We start from the raw sequence: 16,232 nt of genomic DNA, 5'->3' as shown, positions 1-16,232 counted from the left end.
ACTACACCGGAAACCAAGTGCGTGATGAAGACTAAACAGTTGATCAAGAGCTCAGATGGGACACCAGCCCTAAGCAAAGAAGGGAAAGCTGAAAGGTGGAAGCAGTATATAGAGGGCCTGTACGAAGGAGGTGAATTTGAAGGAAATGTTATAGAAAGAGAAATTGATGTAGATGAAGATGAGATGGGAGATATGATACTTCGAGAACAATTTGACGGAGGTTTGAAAGTCTAAGTTGAAAGAAGGTCCCGGGGATAGCCGACATTCCGTGAAAACTACTGATAGCCTTGGGTGAACCAGTCATGACAAAACTCTTCCATCCGATGTGTAAGACGTGTGAGACAGTCGAAATACCCTCAGATTTCAAGAAGAATGTAATAATCCAATTCCAAAGAAAGCAGTTGCTGACAGGTGTGAAAATTACCGAACTACCAGTTTAATAAGACAAGGTTGCAAAATACTAACACGAATTCTTTACAGAAGAATGGAAACATTGGTAGAAGCTGACCTCGGGAAACTAGTTTGTTCTGAAGACAGCAAGGGTAAAATACAAGGTGCGATAGCCTATTTAGAGCTTGTACAGAAACCAAACGGCGGTTATAAAAGTCGAGGGGTATGAAGGGGAAGCAGCGGTTGAGAAGAGAGTGAGGCAGGATGGTAGCCTGCCCGCATGTTATTCAATCTGTACACTGAACACGCAGTAAAGGAAATTAAGGAAAAATTTGGAGTACGAATTAAAGTTCAGGAAGAAGAAATACAAACTTTATGGTTTGCCGACGACATCGCAATTGTGACTCAGACCGCAAAGAACTTGAAAGATCAGTTAAACGGAATGTCTTGAAAGGAAAATGTAAGATGAACATTGACAAAAGCAAAACAAGGATAATGAAATGTAGTCGAATTAAATCTGGGGATGCTAAGGAAAACAGATTAGGAAACGAGACACTTAAAGTAGTATATGAGCTTTGCTGTTTGGGTAGCAAAATAACTGATGATGGCCGAAATAGAGGGGATATAATATGTAGCCTGGCAATGGCAAGAAAAGCATTTCTGAAGAAGAAAAATCTGTTAACATCGAATATATATTTAAAAATTAGGAAGTTTTTTCTGAAGGTATTTGTATGGAGTCTTGCCGTGTATGGAACTGAAGGGTGGACAATCAACAGTTTAGGACGAAAACAGAATAGAAGCTTTCGAAATGTGGTGCCACATAAGAATGTTGAAGATTGACTGGGTCGATCACGCAACTATGAGGATGTACTGAATAGAATTGGGGTGACAAGAAGTTTGTAGCACAAATTGGCCAAAAGAAGGGATCGAATAATAGGGCACATTTTGAGTCATTGAGGATGTTCGTCTGGAGTACAGCATTGTATGGTAGTGAAACATGGACTGTGGGAAAACCGGAACAGAAGAGAATCAAAGCATTTGAGATGTGGTGCTATAGACGAATGTTGAAAATTAGGTGGACTGATAAGGTACGGAATGAGGAGGCTCTACGCAGAATCGGAGAGGAAAGGAATATGTGGAAAACACTGATAAGGAGAAGGGACAGGATGATAGGACATCTGCTAAGACATGAGGGAATGACTTCCACGGTACTAGAGGGAGCTGTAGAGGGCAAAACTGTAGAGGAAGACAAAGATTGGAATACGTCAAGCAAATAATTGAGGACGTAGGTTGCAAGTGCTACTCCGAGATGAAGAGGTTAGCACAGGAAAGGAATTCGTGGCGGGCCGCATCAAACCAGTCAGTAGACTGATGACACACACACACACACACACACACACACACACACACACACACACACACAAAAAGGGTCACCAATTTAGTATTGGAGGGAAGTGTGGGAGGTAAAAATCGTAGAGGGAGACCAAGAGATGGATACAATTAGCAGATCCAGAAGGATGTAGGTTGCAGTATTTACTCGGAGATGAAGAAGCTCACACAGGATAGAGTAGCAAGGAGAGCGTCATCAAATTAGCCTTCGGACTGAAGACCACGACAACACTCTCTGGGCATTTATCTAGAAGGGCCAACTCTCGTTTTCAGAAATATTTATCCGTTGTCGAGAGACACCCAAAAGCTTGTAATATGGAGTGTACCAAAACCTAGCCGCGGATTCCGCGACGGCTATTTGCAGCAAATGGTTGTATGTTTTACGATGTACTCCAAAAGATCCCGATCTCGAACAACCTTGATAACTTTCTTCGCATTTTTATCCATTTCCAGATACAGAGGTTCAAAGTTATCTACAGGTGCACTTAAAGTACGACCGTACAGTCCGGTGTGAGGTAAAAACGAAGTTTATAAAGCGACGTAGCAAGAAGAAATATGCTGTAAAGTGTCCCCGTTATCATCTGGGAAACTCTTGTTGTAGTAGTGATGCACATGCAAAATTTTTCTACACGTGAAATCTGGTATGATGTGTAAAACTAGTTTTGCGTTACTTCCATTTCACCTAACAAGGGAAACTCCTCATTGCACTTCCCTCAGATTTAGTGTTAAGATGAACCAGCGGGTAGCCCATTAAAAACTGAACTAAGATCGGGCATAAACACCGGGAGAAGGTGTACTGAACTGTGAAAAAGGAAGCAAAATAGAAACAGTGAACGTTCCAAGCTCAAGACATGCAACATCAAGCGAGTTGGCAGAACCAAGGCGTCTTGATTATGGGCTCACGGCATGGATTGCAAAAGGGGATATTCGTATTCAAATCTCTCTTTTTTTGTTTTTCACAAAGTTATTAACTGTCCGTCTGGTCACTGGACACAAACACAAACGTGAATAATACAGCGGACAGTCACGTCAATGACCAGACTGACTGTTCATAAGTTTGTGGAAGGAAAAAATAAAAAATTAAATTAATATGGCAAGGGGGAGATTTGAACACGGATCTCTCGCTTTGCATTTCCAACACTATGACCACATAACCACGATGCCTTAGTTCTGCCGATTCTCTTGATGTTACATATCTTGGGCGTGGACCGTTCGCTGTTTCCATTTTGCTTCTTTTTAGACAGTTTAGCACACTTTCTTCCTGTTCGATCTGTGTTCAGTTTTTAATGGGCTATCCACTGAGCCATCTTACCATTAAATGTGAGGAAGTGCGATGGGGGAGTTTCCCTTGTAAGTGAACTATCTGAATTTTACTGACCAATACATTGCTGTTCATATGAGTTACATGCCCTGCTGCAGCAGGGAAATGAGAGGAACCGTTGAAAAATGCGTCTATCGGGACACGAAAAATGCGAATATTTTCTGTTTATACAAGACAACAGTGGCAGTGGGAACTAGACGGAAAAGTAATAAGTACTGGAAGATAGCAGACAGTGGATGTGTTATATGTGTATTTTAAAACTACTGTTATGTTTAAATTCGTATCTTAGTTCCACGACACACTTTCATACTAGCATAGTGCGAAACATGCAGAATCACGCTGTATATACGAGCTCTTTCTTTTACACTGTGTTAAGATGATAACTGCTACATCATTTCCCGATGATCCCTGGATGAATCCATAAATACTGATGGGGATAATTTCAGGATCCCTTATGGAGTAGAGTCGGTATGTGAAGGTAACTAATACACAGCTATGATAGATTCTAACAAAAGGGGAAAAATCTAATAAGAAATTTAAACACACACACACACACACACACACACACACACACACACACACACACACAGGCATCATATATTTGTACGCACGTGGAGATGGGAGTGGACTGGAGAGCGTAGGTGACATGGAAGGATTAAGAGAAAGATGCCGTGAGAATGACATGAGGTGAGGAAGAAAAAATATATTCAGTTACCATGCTAGGTGATATGGGCAGATTTGGGAAACTGTTAAATTCTGTATTTAGATGTGCGATTTGCTATTATGTATAAGGCAATAGTATGACTTACAATACCTAGTGTTTATATTTAAGCGATGACTGAAGTAAATGTACTTGCTTTCATTCGTGTACATAAAATTGACTGAACTGCTTCTTAAAAGCAACGTAATTGGTTACTTAAATGCACACAGATACCAAAGGATCAAACATTGCTATTATGTTCAATGTAAGATATCCATCTCTTCACACGAACAACGAGTAGAGCATTCAATTAGTATTCTACGAATAGTAATTGACATTCATATCGTAAGGTGAAGTCTGCGAAGTGACTTAAGCATCGAGCGCTTGAAAAAATATGTTAAATCGGCAATGTATAAGGTAATATTTAACTTTCTCGTATCATAAACAAAAATTTTCATATTGCTGCTGCATAAATTGGTGAAAACTGCCGTTAAATACGGAGTGCGCAAAACAGTGCAACGTACTTACACAACTGCCATGTACTAATAATATATTTCGAGTTAAACATCGCCGCAAAATTTCAAAACACACTACATAAACAACGTTCCGCACGAACACGCCTCAGTTGCCAAAGGTACTGAAGATATGTACAAATCAAAGAATATGGTAAAGACACAAATAAAGGTGGTTTTCAATATCTCTCTTTCGTGCGAAAATCCATAGTTATTAGCCATTCATTATTCTTGCTTTTATTTTCAGAAGTTGGAGAACTGTGGAGAAGTTTCCTTGGCGCAAGATCTCTTACCTCCCATCAGTAACAGATTGTATTTAAAACAACAATGTTTAAATTCTTCAATACTTCTTGCTAATTTTATAAAAAGTTTTTAAATATAGAGCAGAATATCATCGAAATATCCGTAACGGTGAAATGACTATTTATTTGACAAATAGCAATATTGTGGTACTGAAACAAATGACTATGTCGAAATATTTTTCACTGGATTGTGATACGAGCTTCGAGCAGGCTGTGACTTGTGTGTCGTCTGGCTCAGACGTAATGGCTACCATGGAGGGTTCGCTTAGCAAGTGGACAAATGTGATGAAAGGATGGCAATTCAGATGGTTCGTGCTGGATGACAACGCCGGCCTGTTATCTTACTACACCGTAAGTCGTTTGCGTTATTTTTTCATTACACATTTCTGTCATACACTGGAATTTGTTCTTAAGTGCGCATGTCTGTAAACATCAACTGTCATAATTCGTAGATGATGCGGTTGTTTGTTAATTGACTAAACAGAATATCGAAATTGAAGTGATTTTCTTAACGTAGACGACATAGTGGTATTCATATTCGTTTCTGAGAAATGTCGTTCGTTAATATTACCGGCGTTGCAAGCCTCTCATGTCATTGCGCGCTATTGCGAGATCCGCGTTTGTAAACATCAAGGTTTGTAATTCACAACTGTGATGTATGTGCGTACAAGAATCACAGAAAATGTTTACTGATTACTCCAGTTGAGTTTGTAGTCTTGCATTTTCCCTAGTTTACGAGAACCAGCAAATTTTAATTCCTGATTTCCTAAACATAGGAAAATCTGCGGTACAGCTAGAATACTGACTTCGTGAAAGGAAGTATTTTCAGTAATTGAGTACTCTCTGAGCAGGTAGTTAATTTTTATGTCAATTTTTCTCTGATACTTCTTTTAAGTGCAGGAAAAATGATGGACACACATGTTGCATATGCTACGAATAAATTTAAATGCAGGTAACAATTGATATGTTAGAGAACTACTGTGTTTATTCTTTTTCTCACAGTTCAAGTATTTATTCCTTTACTCACAGTTTTATTTTCTTACACTGCGCTGCGAAGGTTCTAATGTGTAGTTCATTTTTTTCTGAAAATGTGTTACCTCTACTCAAGCCTAGTGTAGCCTGCAAGAAATAGTAATTATTTGCTATTGAGGTTTGTAGTCAGCAATTTCTGCAGCTATCAAGCCCAAGAAATTCCACCATGACAAAATTATTTTTCGAATTAATTGTTAATACTCTGCATTTCTTTTGAATAATCATGCAAAGAGTTTATCTTACTGTCTTGGTTTGGACTTGATATTGTTTTCTTGGATTGGCAACTAAAAAAAAAAAAGTAAATAAAATAGAAACACAGTATTCTCTACAGGGTTCATGCTATGAGGAAGAGAGCTAAATTTATCGGTTATTGCTGTGAAGTGATTCATTCAGCTCCTATATGTATGAATGTAACAAACTTCAGTTGCAGTATTATATATTTGTAAATTTCTTATAGGTTTAATATTTGATAACAGTCCATTAATAAAGAATGTCTGGGTTGCAGTAGTGTCCATTAGTTTCACCATGAGCTCTCATTTAATATATGTTAAGTTTCAAAACTTCTTCAGAGAGATGTTTATTCAACTTCACTGTCAGGTCATTGCAGTTTATACTGTGATTAGAATTTTTGTTTATCATTGTCATTTTTCTCAAAGAAAAAGATATTTTGTTCAATTTCTTGCATGAAAAATTAATACTGCTCTTGTTCGTTTGTTGACCTTTTTAAGTGGTTCAGTCTGATGGATTTTACCACTATTTAAAAATAGATGGTTGTCCTTCATAAGTGTGTTTCTGTAAGTCTTGTTGAACATATCTACATATTTTTCCATTAGTACTGCTAGGCTGGCTCATTCTTTGTCATGATACATTCCTATTATATCTAGTTCAAGCTTTTCTGTGGTGGTTTGCCACCATAGACAGTTTGGAGGCTGCCACATGTGATCCTCGTGTTGTGTGTATTAAACAAAGTGGCTCAGTGGTTAAGACATTGGACTCACTCCATCAGTGACCATCTATGTTGGGTTTTGCCATGTTTTTACAAAATAATTCAATGCAATTGCTGCGATGGTAGCTTTGATAAGGACATAGCCAGCTTCTTTTTGTGTCTCTCCACAATTAAAGATTCTGCTCCATCTCTAATGACACCATCAGCAAAAGGGTGTTAAACTTTAATCTTCCTTCCGTGTTAAGTTTGAATTTTTTGATGAGAGTTTACAAATATTGTTTACTTTTCTGGAACTTTACCAGTATCTAATGCAGACTGAATAAAGTAATACACATCAATCTACTTAATAATACTTCATTATATGTTTATTTTGCATATTACATAAGTGGAAGTGCATGCTACAAACGTGCACATATGTTTTATGAATAACTGTTTCAGGGTGTAGAAACTGTTCTAACTATTTCAAAAACTCAGTAAATAACTAGTCACTGTTTCATGCAAAAAAGTTGGATACCGGGAGAAGTAATACATATTGTCTCATTATGTACAGGCTGAGGCAATGTTTTTAGTGTTTTTTTTAGATGTTGTCAGTTTTGTGTGATTTAGAATATGATTGCAACTAAGCAATAACAATGCCCATTTGTTCACTAGAATTTTTTCCATTAAACTAAACAAGATTTTTGAATTATGGTGTGAGGGAGTATAATACGTATTCACTCAGTTTACTACTGTGTTCTGAACACGTGAGAAGACCTTGCCACAACTTTTTGAGTTTTAGTTAAGTAAGTGGATGTATCTAGCCACTGCTCTTAGCAGTATTTTTAGATTGGTTATCTGTCATTGTTCAAATTTTTTTTCTCTCGAGATCCTGGTTGTTGAGATGTCTATAAAGTATGTTAGTCGCAGCATTTACCCACTTCCATTCCGAATTTTTTGACGTGTTGACACTGAATGGTAATGTAGAGGAGCATCTTGTGAGGAATGTGTACAATCATTGTACACTGGTTAGAACCAAGGCAAAAGACTCGGGCCTGCATCAGAACGTGATTGCGAGGGTTAAGGTGGAAAGGGTTAGACTACAACTGTACATAATATGCAATACTAAGTAGGGTGTCACATGCTACATGTAATTATTGTCTGTAGCAGTGTTCAACAATAACCAAGCAGAATGTTTCTGTATCTCCGCAGAATTAAGCTTGTATTTTGCAGTTTACTTTCATTACAACATTTTGCACAGTGTCGTTTTAAGCAATAATCTTTTTTGTCATATTGACTTAGTGATTTGGCTGAAACAACTGAGCTTGTTTCTAAAAACAATGCCAGATATTAAACGGATTGTTTGGCATTGTTTGTTAGATACTGTTGTTTAGAAATGTGTCTTTCCTTAGTAAAAAGTGAAAATAATTTCACTTACAAAATTACAGAGTCTTGTCAGAAGTTGTGACTTGTCAAACAGCTGAGTAGAGTCTAGTTTGCAGTTTGAATTATGGTTTGTCCAATGAGATTTGCTGTCAGTAGCCACTATGCATTACCAGTAGACAGAACCACTAATATTAATGTGAACAGGCAATATGTACTCCGGTTTCATTTATATTATATTTATCACTGAGTAATTATTTTGGTTTTTCATAGAAACAATGTAATCACATTGATTTTGAAAATATGTGTCTGATTCATAGAACAAATGAGGGCAACGTTTTTGTACAAATTTACAATCCTTAAGGTTGCCTGCCATATTAGCTGCCTCTGATGTATACACTGTGATATGAAGTTGTAGATTTATTGATGTATCAACCCAGAGTGTCCCGTCTTATATGTGAGGAATGGTGTACCACATGCAACTAGGTAGAATGGCATATGAAAAATGGTCATAAAAAGGTAGTAACTGACAGGGACTAGAGACAAGTGTTGCATCTTGTCATTGATAGTTGATTTCAAATATGACAGGAATTACTGCTGCCAGTGAATGCTAGTCCATCTAATCCAGTTTTCTAGTGAACATTGTGAAGGAAACTGCTTGTAGTAGACATCTGACATTGGCTACATTGTAAAATACATTTGTTTACAGTGGCTTATAGAGCTGCAGATCTTTAGTGGATCAAACAACACACAAACTGGACTGTAGGAGATTAGAGGCATGTGTTGCAGAAAGTCGCAATTTTGCCTCTTTTTAAATGCAACGCATAAAGTACACCAAGGGCCCAATGAGACATTTGAACCACCATGTGTTTAGTATGTAATTCAAGCTGGAGGTGGCATGTTTCTCGCACCACTACCTGGACCTATTAATTCAAATTACTGTGAACATGAAAAAGGATATTTATTCCAACATTCTCAGTGGCCAAGTAGTGCCCTTTCATCAACATCAACATCATGAGTTCTATACACACATCCGTCTTCCAAGATTATTACAGTTATGTTCGCAGGGTCATACATATATGTTCCTAGTCTGATGATCCATGGGCACGCCGTCACATCTCAACTGTCCTTTTAAATCACCAAATGTTAATCTCATATTGTATGTAGGGGACTGTTTGGAACAGAAAGTTATACATAACAATCAAAATTCCTGCAAATTTGTGACTGTGCAGGATCTAATCATCACTAGGCGGCTTCAGTTGGACATAACATAGCTAAAGAAATTCACGGACACTCTTGCTTGCCAAATTAAGACCATTATCAAAGACAGAGGCAATGTTCGGGGTAAAAAACATGTCTCCTGGAAGGGGGGGGGGGTTTTGACTAAGTTTTCATCTGGTGAGATTATTATTTTTTATGTACAAATATGTGTAGCCTTTCTTTCCAGATATTTTTAAAGGGAGGTTGAAGGCAGAGAGTTTGGTACAATTAAAAATACGATATTAGATAATTCATCAATATTTTTAGTGGAAAAATGCAGATGATGGTTTTGTTTTCGTCTATTAACAGTTCAGTGATAAACTTCACTTGTAGTTAAATGATAATCTTAACTATTTATGACACATTATCATGACTGTTTCACTCGTGAGACAAATGTGGCATATACTATGAATTGGGTGAAAGTTACGATATCTGATAAGAGTGATTCCCCTTGGCATTTTTGAAGCTTACGTGTGTTCGTAATATGGACCAAAATACTTATATGAAATTCGTCTATTATTTGATTCAGATTTCCTGAATTTACCTTCATTTTTCTTCCCACTAATTGTATTTCTTTACAGCGTTTATGGGAATATGTATTACCACTTCTGTTTGCTCCTGGCATCTAGTGACAGTCTGCTGCACCAGCTGTAGTTTCTGTTTGTTGTGAAATATAGCCTTCAGCACAGTGGGAAGTATAGATCCTATCAAACAGCGGTGTTTTAATGATTCTTGGGAAGTATGGTTACCACTAAAATAGTTTCTGGAAGGGCCTTGGGAAGCACACTTACCACCAAATAAATCTGTCATTTGCGATCCTTGGGAAGCATACTTACTATCTACTTAGGAGTATCCCAAAGCTTTTGGGAATATCTCTTACCACCTCTGTCTATGCCTGACATCCTGTGGCAGTCCACTGCACCAGTTGTATGAAGACTGGTACAACAGTCAGTTTCTGTTTGTCGTGGGATAACTACTATAGTCAGAACTCATAGCTTTGCTTCTGAAATATACAGTATTGTGACCTGTATCAGCTCATACCTTTATTCTGTGATAAAGATCCTAGAATTATTCTCAAATTGTGGTAAGTAAAGTTTAATATCGTTAATAAATTTATTTTAAATAAAATAAAAGAAAACATGAAATAAAACAGAAAACACTGTTCATTATATTTCTACATGTAATGGCAATACGTAACAGCTCACAAAAGGGAAGTGGGAAATCCATTTACCACCATAGTTTTAATACCTCACAAAAGGTGCCATGGTGATATATGAACCACCTTAGTTCTTGGTCCTAAATCACTAAATAAAATTATCAAAAAATAAATTTAATCAGTTGATCACAATTCTAATATGACAGGGGGAAAAAAAAAATCAATCTTTGGTGAGTTGCGACAAAACATGTGCCCCTGATAGGGTTAAATATGTGCCTGGGACTGTGCTATATATATATCTTTTACCACAGCATTTATTTCATAACCACATTCATTGATTTTGCTGGCTCTCAACCATAGTGTTATCTTCCATCCTAACTTTATACCCCAGGCTACACTTCACAATCTTTCACTGTAAATCAGATTTTGAGGAAATACCATGTTGCACTTAAAAGTTTAGAGCTCTGGAACTTTTATAGGTCTCTGAAAGGAAGTAAACGTTATGAGAGTAACACTGTTAAGATAATTAAGATCTTTATATTTATTATGTCAACACTTATTTCTCACATAGGCCTAATCAAAATGGTCTTTCAGTTAACATCTGAAAAGTTACATAGTGAATTATAACTACTCATAATCAAATTAAACATTTCAAAATTTATTCTCTGGCTGTGAGTGTATTAAGTATAGATGTAAACGGATTATGGAAGTGTCCGATTCCACCTGTTTGCTTTGACCCATGACATCATCAATATGGCGGAAATGGCTATTCTAAGCATCTCCAATATAGCACCTGTGATGTCACTACTTACACACGGCAAGAAACACGAAAATACATATAAATAAGACAATAACATCTCCCTCCAAAAATACAATCAAACTAATGAGACATCCGAGGGGAAATTGGCAGTTTTAGGGAGGGGGGCAAGCTAAGTATAACATTAAACAAAAAACACCATGATCCCAAAACGCACAAAATGACAAAGGAAAAAAAATTACAAAAATCTACAGGAATCGGTCATTTCCCTTGACCTATATAGGTCAACCATAACTATTGATACGAAAAAACCAACACCTACAACTAACTAGCTCATAAACTGCTTGCTGTAATGACGTCACACACCCCAACACCCTTACGTCATGGGTCAAAGTGTATGGGTGGAATCGGACGCTTCCGTTGACCCGATGTACAGCCTATTAGTGTAAAGTGAAAAAGTTAGCTGCGCCAGGACTCGAACCTGGATTTCCCCCTTATTATGAGCAGTCGTCTTAACCACTTCAGCTGTCCATGCATGCTCCTCAGGCCGAAATGTTTAAGGTTATTGGTCATAATAAGCAGGAAATCGAGATTCAAGTCCAGGTCCAGCAGAAATTTTGGTGTGTCACTAACAGGTAGTGTGTACAACTCATGTCAAAGAATTCACAATCAGCTAATGTCAAATTACTCTGTGCAGCTGTGGATCATTCACAAAGTCCATTCTTTCAGACATGTAAGTAAGTATTAAAAGCGTGGTGGGGCATACGATGGCAACATCGGTCTTGAGTCCTTGTAGTCTCATTCTCTTTGGGGCGGGATTTAATTAATAATGTATTAGGTGATGAATATAGTGAGCTATGGCATAAGGATATAGAACAGGGTTTGTCAATATTTTCAACTACAGTTCACTTTTGTAACTCTGGTAGTAGCAAAATTTTGTATCCGCACACCAGATCTTCAGTAATGGTGATTTACAAAGCAGGGAAGTAACTTGACAAATTTTATAAAGCAGACTTACAGTAAGCTAAAGCATATAATAATAATAATAATAATAATAATAATCCAACACATGGCTAAGAAAAGGCAATATATACAGTGAGACGGAAGGATTCGTGATTGCAATACAGGATCAAACAATAAACACCAGATATTACAGCAAGCATATTATTAAAGATCCCAATACCACAACAGATAAATGCAGACTTTGCAAACAACAAATAGAAACAGTAGATCACATCACAAGCGGGTGTACAATACTAGCAAATACAGAATACCCCAGAAGACATGACAATGTAGCAAAAATAATACATCAACAGCTTGCCTTACAACATAAACTTATAGAACAACATGTTCCCACATACAAGTATGCGCCACAAAATGTACTGGAGAATGATGAATACAAATTATACTGGAACAGAACCATTATAGCAGATAAAACAACACCACATAACAAACCTGACACCATACTCACCTATAAAAAGAAGAAATTAACACAACTAATCGAAATATTCATGCCCAATACAACAAATATACAAAAGAAAACAGGAGAAAAAATTGAAAAATACATCCAACTGGCTGAGGAAGTCAAGGACATGTGGCATCAGGATAAAGTTGACATTATACCAATTATACTATCAACTACAGGAGTCATACCACACAATATCCACAAGTACATCAATGCAATACAGCTACATCCAAACTTATATATACAACTACAGAAATCCGTAATTATTGATACATGTTCAATTACCCGAAAGTTCCTAAATGCAATATAACATATACCGTACAATTAAGAGGAAGTGACGCTTGATCAAGGTTCGCGTCACTTTCCATTTTTAACCAGACCTAACGTCTGAGAAAGTAAAGAAATAATAGTAATAATAATAATAACTTACCAGATACCTTATGACAGTTTTATGAAAACCTAATGAAAATGTTTGTAAAACCACGTACTGTCTACTACGAAAGCTGGAATGCCCACTTGTGAGTGGTAAGGACCATGTTGACTACCCTGATGTAAACAGTGTGACATATGTGAGTTTGGGTAAGTCCAATGAGTGTGAGTGTGCATGGATAGCCAAAGTGGTTATTGCAACTGCTCAAGTAAGTGGGTTCAAGTCCCAGTCTGACACAAATGTTCGCATGTGTTTAACGCATATGTAGCTAATACAGTTGACATTAAAGAATTCACAGTCAGCTAATACTTGCAAAATTATTTCATACAACTGTGTATCATCCAGAAAGTCTGTTCTTTCAGACATACAAGTAAAAAATACACAATTCACTGCAGTATTTCATTTATCCACCAACACAGGGCAACTATAAGTAAAATGTCTTGGTTGTACAGGAATATACATAATGGATGTATGAGTATACATAGTAGGTACATATGGAAGTCTGGGTCTGGCCTTGAGTTGAGCTCGGATAGCCTAATGGTAAGGTGACTGCTCGCAGTAAGTGGGAAAACGTGGTTCGGGTCCTGGTCCAGCAAAAATTTTTATTGTTGTAATTCCGTTATAAAGCTCATGGTTGTCCACATTTACAATTATGAATACATTTCATGTATGCATAACACTCCCCCAATCATTTTGTTTATATGTAAACTACATTATATTATTTATGGGTTTCACTTCCAGAATCTAAATAGTAATATTCTATGTAGGGGAAATGATTGTACAGAACTTATTCCCTAATTTTTAGTTATAGTGTTTCGCACTGCAAATTTTTCTAAATACAGGGGTGTTTTTCAGAATTTAGAGTACTGGATGATTAATACCAACTGCAACTATATAAAGGTCTACTAGTAATGCAGCAGCAGTGGTTTGGTAAAGTCCACAAAAGTGGCAGATAAACTGTCTAGTAGACCCAAGGGTTCTTTCGTGAGGAAACATTCACTAGAATGACAGGCACTAAATGCACACATTACATAAGGCTGAGACTATATCAAGAAAGAAGGGATCAGAGGAAATCAACAAAGTTGTCCATTTCACTCATTTTTGCCCACTTGATTTTATTCCATTGGTGTAATCAGGTTCTAAAAGCTAGCATTTTCTCTCACATCTTTTCTTGTATACTTACGTCCTGCTGGCAATAGAGTAATAAATCTCTTTCCTATGTTTGTAATTTCGTTTTAGAGATGATTTCACTCATAATAATGCGATTGTTTACAACCAACAGAAAAAATTCATTGTTTATTCGCATGTTTCCGCTACGTTACTAGGACTATGTTTTTGACAATGGCCTGTGATGTACAATCTGGCAGTAGGTTTACAACTATCATATTTTTTCATGGTAAGAATGCAAATACATTCTCACCATTTACATAATTGGATTTTTACTTAAATAATCTGCAATACAATTTAATAAATAAAATGCAGCCCGGGATATATTTTAATTATCTATAAATTCAACTGTTGAATAGAAAGAGCTGTCAAGCAGGAAGACATTAATTTAAAAAGAAACAGTTTTCATTATCCAACATCTAGTTCATCAGGAAGATGGTCAAACATTTTTATGGGCATGTACTTTGCTCCTTCCTGTGCAAGAGTGAAATATAGTTGTCTAACTTTAAGAGAGCCAGCCTACACACTTGTAATGAAGTGTGTGCTGGAAACACTTCTGAAGTGTGATGAATTATAGTGAAGATGGCGTAGGAGCTGAATTGAATAGCTAATGGTGTTCTGTCATAACAACTGAGACGCAGTATTCACGTTCATTAAGTTAATCGACTCTCAACCAAGTTAATAACCTCCAACCTAACCTAGATTTAAGCTATGCTCTAGTTTTATATGTGAACCCTGACGACTCCTTATTTCAGATAAACTCCTGAATAGGTACTTCAGGATAAAAAGTGCATAAAGTTTTCTACACATAAATAACAGACACCAATACCGGACCAAGCAGAACGTAAAGGAATAGCTGTGCACGTAATGTGAGAAGTTTATATTTTCTGGAATAAAGGTGTCATCTGGTTAATAACTGATCATTGACAGCTCCATACTACCCCAGACTACAACGGACATGCATTGCCAGCTTATGCCATGTACCACACACAAGTGAAGCATGTAGGCATCTTGGTAAAGTTCAGACTGGGCGTAAATAACATTCTAATCTGTGTTTGTGTGTTCTTTCCGAAGTAGTTGGTAGAAGGTTTCCTGATCTAAAATGAAAACACAAACACTTGCTGTGAAGCCTAAATCACTAACATAATTTGTATTACTTACTAGTCTCATTTTTTGTTTTTGTGCTGGTAGATGAAATAGGTGTTGTTCCTTACTACAGAGTAATAGTGATGCTCTGCCACACTGAAAAAACTGTCAGTCAGTCTTTGCATATGGGAAACAGACAACAGTTCAACAGATGATGTGAAATTATTTGAAGATTGCCATTTCTTTTCGCACAGTTTGCTGCACACCAGTGGAAATAAAGAAATAGCAATATCAATCAATAAGTGATACATCAAATTACATCTTTCAGTTCCTTGTTAAGCTGTAAATTTTTGTTTGTCAGTGTATCAGTTTCTCATAATCTGAAGCACAGAAATAAATTTTACAGGCATATTCTTGAAGGTGTTTGGTATGACAGGCAAAAGTGATTCTGTAGCAGTTGGTATGTCACACTGAACAATCAGCAATGGGAGAATTGTGAATATTAATGGATGCTGATTCTTGGGACACAGTTATGTGGAGAGTACAGAGGGCTTCTGTGGAGTGCCACTGAAATTTAAAGACACCGGAAACTAAAGTATGTTTGCCTGGGCTGGCACTTCTGATAAAAGTGCACAGATACATAACATTATCTGCTTCAAGTTAGAAAAACCCTGAAACATAGGGAAGATGAATTTTCATGACAAATGATTACATAGTGTTGAGGAAGAAAAAAGGTCTCGGGTGTAATGATGTCTGTCTACTAGGCACATACGAAGAAAGAAGTGGGTAGCAGCTCTCAAAGTACTGGGAGTTTCTCTATCAGCGTATGACTCATAATTTCCTGATTCCTATGACAGTTTCAGGTACCTTGAAGAGACAGTGGATGAGCTGATTCAGTTGGTACCTGGTTTGTATGGTGGTGTTGCTGAGGCTTACATCGTCGTTCAGTATGGTCGTATC

At 37.1% G+C, this 16,232-nt stretch overlaps 2 protein-coding genes across 6 annotated transcripts in view; one reads left to right on the top strand and one right to left on the bottom strand.

The window, feature by feature from the left end:
* Window positions 1-4,443, bottom strand: part of LOC126484009 (3-hydroxy-3-methylglutaryl-coenzyme A reductase) — a 405,549-nt gene extending 401,106 nt beyond the window's left edge. The window contains exon 1 of the mRNA XM_050107329.1: window positions 4,329-4,443. The gene's annotated coding sequence lies outside the window, so the exon portion shown is untranslated. The remainder of the gene's footprint in view (window positions 1-4,328) is intronic.
* A 369-nt stretch (window positions 4,444-4,812) lies between these two features.
* LOC126485117 (oxysterol-binding protein-related protein 9) overlaps window positions 4,813-16,232 on the top strand; it is a 520,094-nt gene continuing 508,674 nt past the window's right edge. For 4 of the 5 annotated variants that reach the window (XM_050108748.1, XM_050108747.1, XM_050108749.1 and 1 more), the window contains exon 1: window positions 4,813-4,965. In XM_050108748.1, coding sequence (XP_049964705.1) covers window positions 4,858-4,965 — 108 coding nt within the window. In that variant the 5' untranslated portion in view covers window positions 4,813-4,857. The remainder of the gene's footprint in view (window positions 4,966-16,232) is intronic. The other variant, XM_050108750.1, reaches the window with a different exon arrangement.

Source organism: Schistocerca serialis, chromosome 6 (genome assembly GCF_023864345.2).
Source record: "Schistocerca serialis cubense isolate TAMUIC-IGC-003099 chromosome 6, iqSchSeri2.2, whole genome shotgun sequence".
NCBI lineage: Eukaryota > Metazoa > Arthropoda > Insecta > Orthoptera > Acrididae > Schistocerca > Schistocerca serialis.
Note: the sequence above shows the minus strand (reverse complement) of the source record. Positions and strands in the feature narration are given on the sequence as shown.